This window comes from Leuresthes tenuis, unplaced genomic scaffold (genome assembly GCF_036924035.1).
Source record: "Leuresthes tenuis unplaced genomic scaffold, fLeuTen1.0.hap1 SCAF_9, whole genome shotgun sequence".
NCBI classification, from domain to species: Eukaryota; Metazoa; Chordata; class Actinopteri; order Atheriniformes; family Atherinopsidae; genus Leuresthes; species Leuresthes tenuis.
This window is the reverse complement of record NW_027325363.1, coordinates 21,635,073-21,651,364: the sequence shown is the minus strand read 5'-3', so window position 1 is coordinate 21,651,364 and position 16,292 is coordinate 21,635,073. Positions and strand designations below refer to the sequence as shown.

At 39.4% G+C, this 16,292-nt stretch overlaps 1 protein-coding gene across 4 annotated transcripts in view; it reads left to right on the top strand.

Annotated features, from left to right (window-relative positions):
* kirrel3b (kirre like nephrin family adhesion molecule 3b) overlaps positions 1 to 16,292 on the top strand; it is a 160,179-nt gene that overhangs the window by 109,367 nt on the left and 34,520 nt on the right. For all 4 annotated transcript variants that reach the window (XM_072392830.1, XM_072392829.1, XM_072392828.1 and 1 more), the window contains exons 5-6: positions 7,366 to 7,523; positions 12,387 to 12,537. In XM_072392830.1, the coding sequence (XP_072248931.1) occupies positions 7,366 to 7,523; positions 12,387 to 12,537 (309 nt within the window). The remainder of the gene's footprint in view (positions 1 to 7,365; positions 7,524 to 12,386; positions 12,538 to 16,292) is intronic.

The window sequence follows — 16,292 nt, the reverse complement described above, 5'->3', positions numbered from 1 at the left end:
TGATAAGTACATCTATGATATCAGAGACGCTGCGAACAGGTGCATGATTATGGCTGACAGACTGCGTGTAGGATGTTTTTCTCTTTTTTTTTCTTTGCATTTCAAGCAAAGGAGCGCGAGGGGGGGGGCGGCTGATGTGAATACATCTGTTCACTGTAAAACAACAGCACCAACTGTGTACAGGTGTTGACCCGATTAAAATCCACTGAAAATAATTGTTATTTGGAGACTGATAATTTGCATTAAGAAACTTTCAAAACCCCAAGGGCAAGAAAAAAGCTGTCGAAATCTTACAATAAGAGGTTTCCTATTTTAAAACTCTGATTTGAAATCTGAAAGCCAAAACTGCTGCCTCCCCACTCTCAAATATACACACTCACACACACACACACACACACACACACACACTCACACACACACACACATATAAACTAATACTTATAGCTCACAACTCAGCCGGGTGGTGAGTGGCAATGTCAGCACCCTCCCAATCTGTGGAGAGCAGCTTCAGCGGCTGCACATGGCTGCGCTGTGACGGAGCAAGTGCTGCATGTCTCTGACAGCTCTGGCATCTCCCCACTCCTTATTTCATCTTCATCTTTCCTTCCCTCCTTTTTTACTTGGCACTGTTCGAAGAGAATGTGGCACCATTGCCACTCAAAGCTAACTGTTTTCCAAGGAGCATTTATTAAAAATGTCGTGCATGCTTGAGTCTTTTTATCATCTCTTTCCGTGTTCAATTTGTTTCCAGTTGCTGCTTTCTTTCAACTCCAACTACGTGCTTATCCCATTCTATGTTTGTCCCTCAAGATGTGGCACTGCTGTTTGCACTACCCACTATACCCGCTATAAACTAGTCCTCTGTTTTGTCTTGAGTTTTCCTATTTTTTGGATATTCTCTCTCCTGCCATACTGTTTGTGATTGCCATCCGACATTCTTTAGGAGAGTGAAACACATTTGTGCTACTCTAGCTTTCCTTGTCATTCTTTCTCTCGTTGTTTTCTTCCTGTCTTACGTTTGCCCACACCCAACTGAAGATGCTGCTGCTTTCTGACAGATGTACAATGACAGCTCTCAAAGAAGGCCACGGATTTGGGCCAGTGAGCCACACATGTTTCACATATCCACCTGCGCTGGGTACTCCTCCTTTTTTTTTTTTTTTCCTGATCTATCAGAAACTCTGCAAGCTGTCGCGGTGGGGTGACAGGCGGCCGGTGCGAGCATCCTGCTGAAATAGACAGGACAGTCTGGTAGCTCATTGTTCCTCAGGACACGTTTGCTGAAGCACGGCGCTATGGCTGCGACACATTGCCAGCCATCCCCTCCCCTACATCATCCAGCTACCTTGTGAGGAGCCGTCGCTCATTATTTTCTTTCCAAATTGCATTTCCTCCCTCGTTCACACTCCTGGAAAGCCAGGGTGCACGCAAGATTTCCTTGGCTGCTCTGGAAAAGTATCCTCAATATTTGTTTGGCCCGGAGAACCTCGCAGGTTCACCATCAGCAGCACCGATCTGAAGCAGACTTTTCGGCCAACTATAGTGCATGTACTGCAATCAGCTTTCTCACATAAATTCAGGTTTTATGTGTGTTGGGAAATTTTATGTTTAGTGTTTGGAGAATTCACATGTATCACATGGCAAAAGGCAGCTTTATAACCCCCAGGGTTTATTCAGCCCCCTCTTGGAAGTGGCAGACTTACAGCCTTGCCCTGTTGAGTTAATTACACATCAATATGGCTTGGTCTCATTTATGGATATCTTTGATTTTGCACTAAAAGTAAATGATCACTCTGAAGCCCACACTTTCTGACATCACTGTCCCCTTTTTTTTTTCTTTTTTTTAACCCAAGCCAGGGTTTACAGTGAATATGTTAGTAAGACTGGGTAAGGTATGGGACATCCATGACATTTTACGTGTTATAAGCCAATATAGAGAATGTACCCAATTAAGCGACTGGGACAGGTTAATAAAAGTTTAGACAGCCTAATTTGGATTTCTTCCTCAGACAAAAAAAAAAAAAAGAGACTCCTTGGAACTTGTAACATCACTGAATCAAAAGGCAAATCAAAATCTATAACCCTATTAAAGCGCTTTCAAATGATTCAAGTAATGAACTGCCTTCATCTTAGAGCTGATTCTTCCGTAGCTATAATACACACCTTCCCTCTTTGATTGTTACAGACAGGAACAAAGTCCTTCATGATGGTCTTCAGCGCATCATCTTTGATTCGTATTAAACCTGTAATCACTAAAATACTTAAAAAATAAATATCTGCAGGTGTGCGTGACCACAGTGTCCATGTCTCTGCACGTACCGGAGATGACAATTTGTGAAACTGTTGAAAGGGCTAACATTATTATTCTGGAGACAAAAAGAAAAAGCAGTCAGTGGAGCAGGGTTAGCTGTGACTCAGCCCTGTAATTAAAGAGGAGCGATCAATCTGTACTACTGACCACACTACTTATGCCAAGTCCATCGAATGGCTGCAGTAAAGAGCTAATTTAGAACCATTAGGGACTGCCAAGTTTGCAAACAGCCCAGTAATGATGACGGCTGATTCAAGTTCAAGGCTTGGCCCGTGCAAAACTGTCAGACCTGGCAGTCATGAGACGGGATCAATTAAAGATCACACATGAAGAGAAAGATCTTTTTTAAATAATTTCTTTTCCTCAGTCATCCGCATGTTCAGTGGATGTTGAGCTGGTGATCAAATCTTCCTATTTCCTCAGCTCACACAAAATCTTTCCTCTGTCAGGAAACCCAAAACACGCTTTCAAAAAGTCCCGTTTTTGTTATCCCCATACAGCAGACAACTATTTCAGTTGTCTTGGCTGCCTCAACTGGCACTCTCTGTATAAAACGCTCAAACACAATGAAGGACGGAAAGATACAAAGCTCTGAATGGTGCAGGGTGGAAGCAGCCAAGCATGTCCTTCATCTCCTCGTTGAGCTCGCCATTCGACCTCAGTGTGTTGCTGGCAAGCAGCCCTCCACCTCCGGAGGGACATGACCTGTAAGTGCACCAGTGCTCTCCTTGCCTGTGATTTCCATGTAGCTCCACTATGCATGAAATCTTAAGCTCCTCTAACGTTGGCATCCCTCAATGGCAAGCATAATACTGATAGACAGTAGAAACTCAGATTAAATTCCAGAATGAGGCACACTGCCACTTAATGTAGATTGCCCGTGTAGTTATAACCACATCAATTAATGGTGTTACTTTCTGAAGCTAGCACATATTCACAGACACTGGTATGTGTTAACAAGTGTGAAGTGGGATTGTTTCCTTGGAGAGAATTTTTTTTTTTAAAAACTCTGATTTCACATTTCTTTCACAGTTTTGAGCATTTTGAGGAATAACAGGAAAACCGCCTCACTTTGATGAGTGGTATTCAAGTCTGAGACCTCTCAGTCACATACTGTCAGACTTTTCTATCTAATCTTCCCCGCTCCATATAAAACCTTTTACGGCTGCCTTATATGGTTGACATTTAATTAATGTTTCAGTCATGTGTGGAGGACAGCACTGACAGCAAGCCAATAACACAGGATCTTTGCAATCAACTGTCATGGAGCAATCACCGAGCCTCTCTTCTTCTTCTTTTTTTTTTTTTTTTTTGTCTGGAGAGGCCTGGCTCACAATGCTTTTCTCATGCTCCCTGTCTCATTTGCATTCAATGCAGTAGCTCTATTCTTAGCATAAGAATAAACTAATGTGAGCCTCCTGACCTTGTTTCCAATTGCTGATAAAGGACCAGAAGGTGACCACATTCTCACAGAGATTCTTTCTTACTTGCCTAGATCAGCACACTCTCTTGTCTGATCTGCTTGTGCTGACCTGAGATTCCTCTACCTCTGCCACCCCTCAGCATATTAATGAAGAGCAGATGAAAGGGAGCCCGCCAGAATTAATACAGCATCTCAAGCTCAAGCACATATAGGAACCAGGGAGTGTGATGTCTTTGAAATAGCAGATTTACTGGTCCAGCTGGCCAGAGTTAGAGTAGTCTGGTCTAGTCAGAGTACAGACTTTGTGTTCCCACGCGGGTCTGATTCAGTCATTACTCACTGTAAATGTGTGGTACTGATTGGTGTGGTTTTCTTTTTTTTTTTGATAATTTGTACAAGAAAACATTTTCCTTGTTTTTAATCAATAATGTTATGCAATGCAGATGCATTAGTCATAAGAGCAAAAGAGCAAAATGCCACCCTCATCCACTAATAAACTACAGCAGGTAGAAAAAGATGTGCTTGTCTTTGAGCAAAAAGTGGAGAATTAATGTGATACTCCGCATGTAATCAGCTTATTAAATTAATACTCAGTCTCACTGGAAAAGATGTTATAGGTCAGTTTGTTTGTATGTCCAACACACAGTAGCATCATAGTCCACAGTTAGAAGTTGTAAGATATCAAAGTTTTGGAAGGCTGTTGTTTTGTGTGGAGCAGCGTCAACGTCAGAGGACAGGATCCACGATAAATACGTAATTAAATGTTATATGTAGTAATGTGTATCTTTGTAACCTTAACTGTTTAATTTTGTCAACTACACCAAACCATATGCTATTAACTTCTAACCCTATATCAATTGGAAGTGAGAGCAAAGTACAGAAGTAATGAAAACTGAAAGCACTGTGTAAAATCTACAGCACAAACCTTGCAATCTCTTGCATGAGAGTCGGTGGAGTAATCCCATCTCACGTCCATTCCACCTGGAAGGCATCATCATGCAGTGACATGTGGCCGTTGAACGTTCTTACGATGCAATGCCATGTTGGTCATCTCCTGGAGAAGTAAAGTGAAATGAGTGATGAAAATGTAATTGTAATTGGTACAACTATGGAGCCGTTTTCGTTAAACTGCAATATCTTTAGACCAACAAAGATATCATCAGTTCAGCCTTAAGGTCGTGTTGACCAATTAATCATCTTAAATTAACCTCTTTTTTTTATTAAACAAATATACATGTTAAAGTTGTGGTTCATTGCAACAACACACTCAGTTCCTAAACATTTTTCATTCAGATACACAATAGAAAAATGAAAAAGGATGAGTGAATGGGTGAACACTTCATCCAAAAAAACAAAAAATGCAACTGCCCGTGAGCTACTTTAGAATGGTTTCTCAAGCAACAACAGACCTCAGTGTCTTTAACAGAGGTTGGTTAAAGGTCAGATGTAAGGGTTTAGAGATACAGCTTACATGTACCTCTTTAAAAGAATATTTAGTTTTGTCAGTTGGGGTTGTATCGAAGGCTTATTAGTCTTACTTGTGATAGTACTCAAAGCACTCAGTTTGGAGAAGCAGGTTTCCTGAGGGTCAAGCGAGTATTAAGAACTGCTCAGAAGTTTTCAGAAAAAATTTTTTTTCACCATTCAAGACTCAAAGAGGGTTGAGTGATGGCTATTTTATTGTTTACGATGTCCCCTACCATTTCAACTACAGAACATCCACGTAACAACACAGACCAAAACTGTCCCACCATTAGACCCCTAACCCACTCAGTATGACTGTGACACAAAAGTGAAAAGATTGCTTTCACTCAAAGCATCATGAAACTTTTGAGGTTTCATTTGCTTTAGATTCTCTGGTGGCCTACATTTGAGTAGCTTTTAGCTTAGCTGTCAGGAAACTGACTGCTGTTAACTGTAGGTCAAACAATTATCACTCACATGCACTTCACACAAACTGACTTCTGTATTGTGTTGTGTCTGATCAAAGTACATATATATACCAGAACGACAGGTCAGGATCACCATCATCAGCAGCAATATCTACAAATCATTTGGTGGCAAATTCCCAAAGTGCAAGTTTCTTATCTTGTTGTCAAATTTCTAATGACTGTTGGTACCAGTTAAAATACATTGTATTTCCCGTGCTTGCTTCAGGATAAAAGTATCAGCCTCGTAACCAATTGAATATGTACTTCTCTATCAATTCATGTGAATACTGCCCATCTATAGATGGTTATTTCATCACAAATCTTAAAAAGGTGTTATAAAGAGGAAATTACAGATCAGACACCAACATTAAAACCCACTTGCCTATAATGAAGAGTTTGGAAGTTTGGAGTTTGGTTAAGCTACATGTGTCTGTTTCACGGTGTCACTGATATGAATGCCAGCTGATTTCCCCATGGAACATTGCACTGCAATCAGATCATCTACATCATACATTTCACCTGTCGTTGTCGTGGCTGATCCATGTAAATACGAATCGCTATTGTAGAAAAAATCTCAGCCATAAATGTGAAACCCACGGTGTGATTTTATGCAAAAAAATCGAGCAGACTCTATGAAAAAAAGTGCCATTCACCATCTTCAAACTAAAACCGATTAAAGTTGAAATTATTTTATTTTTCTATTCCAAGCTAATTAATTTCAAGCGCGTGCAACGCAGAATATGATGCACACTTTCATGCCGATATGCCCTTCCTTATATCTGCCATGAAAGAGTACTTTGGTACTCATTGTCATTAAATCTACAAACAGATCGCAAATTACATTTTCTCTCTTTTCTTCCATCTCAGGCCTGTTTGACAACAGAAATCAAACCCATAACAGCCTCCCATAAAATCATTATGCTATTGCAAGGGAATATGGCAGCTGCCTGCAGCCTTTGATTTCATCTTGCCCCAGATCTGCATTGTAATGAGCACTCAGGTCAATCAATAATTCACTGCAGTTTCACTTGTAAAAAAAAAGAGAAAGAGACAAAAAAAAATAGATCGACTCATGGGTAAAACAGAAATAAGACTTTGATCTGTGCCATTAGAGGCGCACGCTCGGTTGTGATGCTCTCTTTCTCTGTTGTATTTGTCAACACAGAGAGGAGTGGAGGAGAGAAATCTACATCTGCCTCTGATCGGGGTTCTGTATTTGACTGACTTACATTCCGCGCTGACATGTACTGTATGCGTCTGCTTTGACTGATGACAGTTGATTGTTATTTTGAGAATCGTGCTGTGTCTTGGTGCTTTCCGTGCCTCAAACCACACAAAATAGTTCTTCTTTAAGTACGGGGTAAACATGCTTTTCGCTGTGAAGTCATCACCTTCCGAGAACAAACTTACAGTAATGTGTCAGGTTTTTTTTTTTTTTTTTTGTTGCTGTTTTTTTCGTCTAAAAAGAAAATAATTTGTCTTCATGAAACAAACATTTTGTTTCCTGTCAAAATCCTTAGCATGCTTATTATGTGGAAACTAACAAGATTAGATTTCATGGAGGTTAGTCTTATTCTAAGTGGCTCATCAGAGATCTTTACTGTCACACAGATGTGGGGAGGCAGTATAAAGACATTCCAATCTGTGCTTATAACAAACACATGCTTATCTTTTTTTTTTGTAACTTTGTGTATCAATAGTTCCTCCAGAGGATCCAGTCATCGGTGGAGGGCCAGTGGTGAGCCTAAGGGCCGGTGACTCTCTTAACCTGACCTGCCATGCTGACAATGCCAAACCTGCAGCCTCAATCATCTGGATCCGCAATGGAGAGGTCCTTAACGGTGCCATGTACTCCAAGGTAAGCATAGAGTTGTGTGTTATACCAGGTCTGCAGACCCACTGGGGGAGGGTTGCAGTGAGCCTGTGTTTTAATTCTCCTGTTCCATTTGTTTCTTTTTCTTTGTTTGCTTTATCCTTTCAAAAAAAATACATAAACTGTAATTAACAGAACAAAAGCATCTGTTAATTTACATTTTTGTATGTATGTCTTTGCTGTAAATAACCACTGTGCAAAGAATCTGTTAAATGCTTTGCACTTTGCCCCAGCCATTGGTGGGTATTTGTCTCAGCATTCAAAATGCTTTTTGAAATGAAAGCCCGTGGAAATCCAGGTTGTGGTTTGATTACAAAATTCTCTGCCCTTTTTGGTGCACAGAGCAAATAGTGAGATCACGGCTGTATCAATAACCTTGAGTCTTTTTCCGGTGTTTAGATATCCTCCTTTAGCAGCTTGTATCATCCCAACCTGTTAGAATATACAGTATCTTGTTATGTGCTGGAATCACCCTGAATCTTTGTGCAGGTGTCACTCCCAACGGCACACTTTTGATTCCAGGGCACTCAAGAGTCACTTCATACCAGTCAGGAGTCGCAGTGACCTGACTGTAGAATCCTGAATGATATTAGCCCTCAAGGCTAATCATCCAATTGAACTCTGATGTGTTCTATTTCTCCTGAAAGAAAGCACACAGAGACCAGGTACTTTGGAGCACTAACACCTCCCTGTCCTCCCTCACTCCCTGTTCTGCCTCATCCCATTATTGGCTTTTTTCAAAGAGCAGATAAATGCCATTGATTAGACTGTGGTACGACACCAGGCCGTTCTGAATGAAGTGATCACTGGAGGTGCTGCTTGCTAATGGTGGGCGGGGAGTGCACCTCCTGCTTTTGCTTCCTCGTCGGAGCTAACGCAGATATGAAGACATTCATTGCTGGTAGTTGATGGATGCTCACATGCCTGCGCTGAGTCCAAGTATGTGCTGTTCCCCTCTTATCTCTATTGCTAAGCATTAAAAAGCAATGGATCCAATTAAAAGAAGATGACTTTTTTGGGTTCGCAGAGCAGCGGGGGGACATTTTGCAAGCATAATCATCTGCTCTGATGGTCTTCTCATATCCCGCAGATGAAGAGGTCTAATGTGAGCAGATGTGGTGGAGGATTCACAGAGATGGCTTTCCTGATGGTGTCATATGTAATGATAGTTCTGACCCACAGATGATTCCCCACCAAACTTCATCTTTGTGACCTCATAGAAAGCGATTTACTGGACCAGTGATTAAAGGAAAAGTGTAAGATTAAAGCGATCATTTGGGAGAAGTGTTAGTTTTTAACCGTAGTACAAAGTTGTTGAAATGATGTATCGCTGATCATTAGTGAGGGTAGCTTTGAAAAAATATAACTAGTATATAATAGAGGAGGCTATAATTAAGAGGTAGAAGTAAAGTGAATATTTCAGATATCAAGATTATCTGGAAATGTCGGCGAGGTGAATTATTGAATAAAGTTCCTTCATTCCTAAAATGCTAAACTCCCATCTGCTCGAGTTGAGCTGCTCAGTAGCAAGCAGCAAATGTTCAGCCTCCAGGTCTGAGCTGTTGCTCGGAGGTTTGCACATTTGCATTGTGACCCCTTTGAACTGCAATGATGTACCAAGTCAGTTGAAACTCACAATGCAGTCTCCAATCAGAAGGTCCTTCTCGTGAATGTGCGACACTGTTTTTCGAAATGCTTTTGTGGCAAGCTGACAGGCGAGAGGGAGGCTGGGAAGGTCTCTTAGTTTTAAGGGGTTTAAAGGATATCACAGAAAATAGTAGACATTTTTATGTGTGTCATAGATGGAATAGTACTTTTTCCAATATACACTTTCTCAGATTTGTGGGAAAATAACGCCACAGTTTAATGGCAGGTAAAATTACTCAAGTATGGATGAAATTAATGGACATAAATTTCAGTAGAGAAAATAGATATCCTCCTTTTACTCCTGGAAGTGTTCAAGGCAGTTGATTTTCTGTCTCCAATGTTCAGTATTTTTTTCTGTAAAGCCTTCTTAAGTTTTTGTGGGATGCATTTTAAGCACGACAGTCTCTGCACAAAAGATAGGACAATAGTTGGCTTATTAAAACTGAGCTGGACAGCATTATATCAGACACAGGTGACATGTTTTGAGTTTACTTTCAACACCACATACATTGTGTAATATGATTTGTTGCTCCAGTTTCGCAAACTTTTTGTTTGTTTTTTTCAAGCCAATTAAATTAAACTCCTTTAGTTACAATTAAAAAGAATATGTGAAAAACATGTCACTTCAAACAATTGGTCTTGATCATACAAAAGAAATAAGACTATTAAATGCATTTTCAGCTCATCTTAGATATATAATATCATGACAAGAGGGATTATTCAAAGAAAACCATGTGTGATGCAAAATTAAAAATGTTTGAAAGTTATGTGAACATAGATACAGGGAGGAGCAGTTTTTTTTAACACTAAACGGTATTTAACAGGGTTTTCTGTGCAGTCAACATGTTGTCAGGACATCATGTTCCTGATTTAAAAAAAAATTTCTCATGAATTCATCCATTTGTGTGTTCATTCTGTGTTCCTCAAGGTTACAATACCCACAACGTTTTGTTAGTCTTTATATTATGGGTCCGCAAAGTAAAAAAGGGGGAAAATTTATTCCTTACATTTACATGTTCTTTATTTTTCTTCCAATCCTTGAATATAATGCAGTCCCACGTGCATACATCACAAAAATAAACTCCATAAATTCAACATCTTTGCTCAGATTCTTCCATCCAGTCTGTTCACTGAAATATCCTCATGTTGTTAGGTCAAAGTTTGGACCAGCAGTTACATCAACTCTAAACATGTAAGGTGATTGTGTTGCCATGGTCGTGTTTTTCTTCTGTCTTTAGCGCAACCCCAAAGTAGACTAAAATGGAAATATGATACTTGATTTCAAGAGGATCCTAAAATTGTTCTTTTATTCCTTTTACTTGCTGGCGGTCAGAAATGAATGCAGCTTCAAATATATCTGTGGAAAAGCTGATCATCCTGTCACAATCTGGCTACTTTTGTGTTTCCTCCTCCGAGCTCGGTCTTCTTCATGTGGGCTTTAAAGTAGTGAATCTGAAAGTTTATCAATTCGTAATGTGGAGAGGTGTTGAATTCCAATTTCTAAGATTAATGGCTGCAGACAGGTCCACAGAAACGAGAGAAACAATCCTGATTGTGTCACACAGAATATTACATTGACATACCCTGCGCCTGACAGCTAATGTGTTCTGCTTTTGAACTAGCTCACGCTCAACTATGAATTTCATCACATGGTTCTTCACAAACAAATGGGCTTCACGAGCACATTAACATACTTTTACTACAAAGTAGTAGTAAAAAGTAATAAATGCTCAGAAATATCTATTTTATTTCACTTCAGTTATATACACTTAAGAGACACATTGAGGATTAGAATATTCCTTTAAAAAAATGTCTTCCATTCTGGTCTCTCAAGTCTTGTGACGTTTTAATTAGACTATTCAGAGTATGGTATCATTAAGCTAGAGGAACTGTACATACTCAGATTGTAGTTTTATTCAACTGAGACTCTTGCATCAAAGTGGAGAAATCAGTGGGTAATGAAGAACGGTTTATACTTTAAAGCGGTGTGACTCAGATAAGGATCAGAGACTATAGGCTACTTAGCTGCTTTCACATTTTGGTAAAGAACCTGACTTAGTTTCAGTCAAGACTAATAAACTTAGCATTTGTGCCATTTTTTGCTGTAGAAGCTGTACATTAATATTGAAACATTCAAAAGATAAGTAAAGGAACATTTGGAAAAGCAGTTGTCTGCATGTGGAAGTGTTAACTGGATGTTGATTTAAAGTTATGAAGTAAAGTTTTTATATATTCACAAATACATATATACGGTATATCTATCTATCTATATATAGATAGATAGATATATATACGATACTTCCCTTGCACAGTCTTCTTCTACATGAAAAACGCACAGCAACACGGGGTCTGCTGTAAAGGATTGCAAGGCAATGCATCTTGACTTTGTGGTTGACCACACTGCGCCCTGTTGCCCACGCAGTTTGTTCTAGTCAGCGACTTTGTTCTGTCCTGCATTGTTTAACATAGACTCCCAGAGCTCTCCTCTGAGCATCTGAGAGACAGTGAGAGCTACTGAGCGCTACCAACCAATTCCAGATGGCTTCCACAATGTAGGGCTCAGAGGATGAGCGCTGAAAAGAAGATTGATTTCCTTTGTGGAATATGACAAGCCATGCACTAGAGCGCAGCTCTCCAGACACACAAAAGGAAGCTCAAAAAACACGTTTTAATTTTTTATTTAGTTTTTTTATACTATATCAGTCTGCTTTGCAGTACAACTCCAGGCTAGGCTGTTCTGATGGTTTGCCTCTGTTTCCCCAAGTGAGCAGATATGTATTCATGAATTTCTGCCATCTTTTTTTGCTGTCTTTTCCTCTATTTAAACAATTTTACACCTTTACCATTAAAGTTTACTTAGCAAATTGTTTCTTCTCCGTTTCTTTCCCATCTGTTTATCAGCTAAACGGTTTATAATTGCAACTTCAATTTGAGGTATTGAGGATACAATCCAATATCTACTGGACTTTAAGGCCCAATCCCTTTTCCGGCTTCCCCTATACACTTTTATTTTGCAGAGATATGGTGGGAGGGACTGGGAATGAACCTAAGAATTTCAGAGTTTGATGGAATTCACGGTTCTGTTCATTTATTGCAAAAATGAAACTCTTAGCTTTCAACTCTCCTCTGCACTTTTGAGGCCTCGCATGTTTATCCATCCATAAGCCTTTACGTTACTCGCTGTTTCTTCGCTCTTTGCAGACTTTGCTCCGGGACGGCAGGAGAGAAAGCACCGTGAGCACACTGTACCTATCACCTTCCAACATCGAGACTGGTCAACAGATCATCTGTAAGGCGTCCAACAAGGCCGTACCCAACGGCAAGGAGACCAGTGTCACAATCGACATTCAGCGTAAGCACACCTCTGCTTTCTTTCATGCCATGTCTTTCAGTGCTCCCACCCCCTATCCAACTATTTTCTTAAAATTTAACTTTTGAAGTGATTTTCTGAGTGCAGAAAGTCTTCATCTGAACAGCATCATTAACTATTTGAGTAGTTTTTCATGTGTAGCGGTATGACACTGCATAGCACACGTGAATTATAGTGTGGGATTTTTTTGTAGGCTCTGACGGGTATTTATAATTGCTTTCCTTTTTGCTTTCATACCATCTAGGTTGATGGATTAGTGATGCATCACAGTTTTCCATTTGCTATGATAAAACATCAAAGGATCTGTCCATCTAAAATGAATTGAGATTCTGTTTTTTGGTCCAGCTACCCTTGCCTGCTGTGACACAACACAAACTCCCTCCACCTCTTTTAGTTCCTCTTTCATGCCATCAGTCTTTTTGATGAGAACATCCGTACTTCCCTCCAAAATAGGTAAAGTAAGCCCAGCGTGTAAAACACATTCAGCCTGAATTGTCAGGGAATCATTTTTTTCGATCAAGAACCAATCATAGCGAGAGAAGGGCTCTGAACAATGGGATTTTACATCACTCACAGCCCCTTCAACGCCATTAAGTATGACTAATAAAGCAGAAAATGCTATTTAGAGAGCCATTATGACTGACGGCTCCATTCTTTTCATTATGTACATTGCAAGAGGCAAGCAATGGCGCGAACGGGCACAGCACAATCAGGCCAACTCAGGCGCGGGAGTAAAAATGATTAACAGTTGTTGGTGTTTTCAGTCCGTGGTGTTTGTCCTCTTCATTTGTTGTTGTTTTTTTGTTGTTGCCATCTAGTCAGTGAGGGAAGTCTGCCCACATGTAAACTGATTTGTCACCATGTATAATGATGTTCCCGTGATACATGCTCACCCAGCTTCATTCTCACTTTTGAATGTATGATTTAACCCTGAAAAATGAGTGGAGCAGATTTCTAATTAGCATTCCAAAATGTCGTCTTTACACAATTAAAGCTCCTGAAAAGATTTTTCACACTGTGAGATCAAACCAAGCGACAGCAGAGACTAATTGTCGAGATTCAAACTGTCTCCCACAAGGCAAAGGCTCTCTATTTCCCTCCCTTGCCCCCACCGACAGATTTGACAGGTAGTGTTGAGCACTGTTCAGCAGAGCCTTTTGGAGTTGCTGCAGGGATTCACTTCCCAAATTAAGTTGCCCCTTGAATTGAATCCCTGCAATTGATATATTTGTGTTGGTTATCAATTTGCTTAATTTCAGGGATTTGAGCTCTAGGTCAGTGACTCAACAACAGCATCTGAAGCACAGATGCAAAAACACAAGCAACAAGGCAGATCCACTCCTCTTTGAACAACTTTTGTGCAAACAAATTCTGTGAACCTGCTGCTCAGACATGCACCTGCACCTCAACACATCAGTGTTTAGTGTTGTACAGGTTCATCGATTTCAGCAGCATTTTACAAATGACATCTAAGGAACAGTGTATAACAATTAATTGACACCTAATACTCAGGCTGCATATCACAGCCATGTCAAACACCCATCATTGATAGGTTAAATGACCTGTTTAGGAACAAACAAGCAACTTCGACGTCACTCCAAAGACCTTTTCTTTTATCTGACGAAGCGATTTGCGACCCATTGCCTGTTCTTGCATTGTGCAATAACCACAAACACTTCTTTCATTTTTCACTCATCTCTGAGCAATACTCTTCTCTTCCCTGCTTTTTATGGTGGTAAAACAGCAGTTTTCACATGTAGACAAACTCACTTGCCAAACAGATGTAAAAGATTCACGCTAAAGTAACAAAAACAAGAAAATGAATTTAGCAAAGCAGTTAGATACAAAATAGAACAACTTGTTTTGATTATGTCATTTATCATGGCCCTTTGTTTGTGTCGCACACTGCCACTTAAAAAGGTAAAAATAGGGGTGTGGCGAGATTAAACTTGACAATATTTCTTGTCGTGTTAAAAATCTGTCTCACGAGATTTGTGAGCTATCCAAACTTCTATTTGTGACCTGTGGGGTCAGTAATGTGTCTTTGCTACATCCAGCCTGCCAGAACCTAAAGAAGGAGAAGAAAAAGAAGAAGAGGAGGAGAAGCAGCAAGCAGCAGCCAGAATAACGTCGGAAAATACCAGTATTACCATTGAAGATGCCCCCGCGACTTTCAAATCGTTGTTTTGCAGCATTTTGGGTACCCGGCAGAAATGATAAATGGCTGTAGAGTGACTGATAAGACACGGACAATATGAAAGCATTGTATGAAAATAATGCCGTACACCGTGGCAATTTAGTTCAAATTTGTGGAAGAAGTTTATTAAAAGCTCATTCTTACATCATGCATACAGTTATAATTAAACATTTCAAAATGCATGTGCAACTCGATTAAATAACAGTCTGTTGGTCCAATTATATGGTAGTTTTCTTAAAATCTCGTCTCGTCTCGTTGTCGTGAACCCAATATCGTGTCTCGTCTCGTCTCGTGAGCTGAGTGTATCGTCACACCCCTAGTAAAAAAGGCATGTGGATGTTTTTGGTCATTTTTGATAATAAGATCACAATTATAGTGATGATATTGTAAATGTGAAAACAACTGGAATGTGTTGGACACAGAAGCTGTGTCCAATAAAGGTAATTTCTTAAAGTAACTAAAGGCCAGCCGCTACCAAATTGAATTATCTGGATAATTCCATTATTTCCAACTTAATTTCAAGGACATTGTCACCAAAAAGCATAAAAACATTAAATGGCAGTGACAAACAACACCCAGAATGATGGTTTTTTTACATTGTTGACGTTAAAGGATTGTTTTTATCATTGACACTTTAAGACTTGACCCAAATGTCTTGGAGCTAACTGTAATTCTCAATTCCCTTGTGAAATAACCACTTCAGGGCACTGTTCAAAGAGTAATGCATTTACAATGGAATGTGATAACAGAAAAAAAAAAAACATAGAAAAAGAAAAGAACAGAAAATGTCCCAGTCATGTTTTCCAGATTCAGAGATTGGACTGGGCAATAATATGACTTTGTCGATAGATTGCTTTTGTGCCTTGAAATCAAAATAGTTTTTTCTCTTTAACTTACTCCAACTTCATACAAGTGGCACCTTTTATCGCTCAAAACAGTGAAGTTTGACTGAGGTCATTTGTAATAATGTGAAAAAGTATTTGGTTTGTTGATGGCATGTTAGATTTGTGTTTGCAAAGTGTTAGAAGACTATTATGTCTTGTTTGTTTTTTTAAAGAAGCATCTTTTCTGAGTTTGTGTTTTGTTGCACTTGCAAAGGGAAATTTGTAAAATTCCTTGATCCCAGACAAGACAGAAATGTATTCATTTTACTGTTTAAACAATATTTATTTATTAATAATTCTTTGATTATATTTTTTTTCTTTGAAGTGAGAAAACAAAACTAATCTGTTAATTTAAAAATAATCTACTTTGATGGCAAAATATGTTTTTTTTTGTCTACATCTCCCAGCTCTATTTGAATTAAAAACATCCCTCAATTTTCCCTCCAAATCACATCTCATATCATTCCAAGATCACGCAGCAAAAATATGTTCATACAACAGCCGAAAACTACTACTGATGATTCATTTTTTGCTGCAAACACGTTATGAGAAACGCTAATGATTGCCAAAAATATATGTTACCAAAAAGTGATTGTCTTATTATCACATTAACATTTTACAGAGTCAGAAGCTTGCACTGCTTTTCACGCACAGCA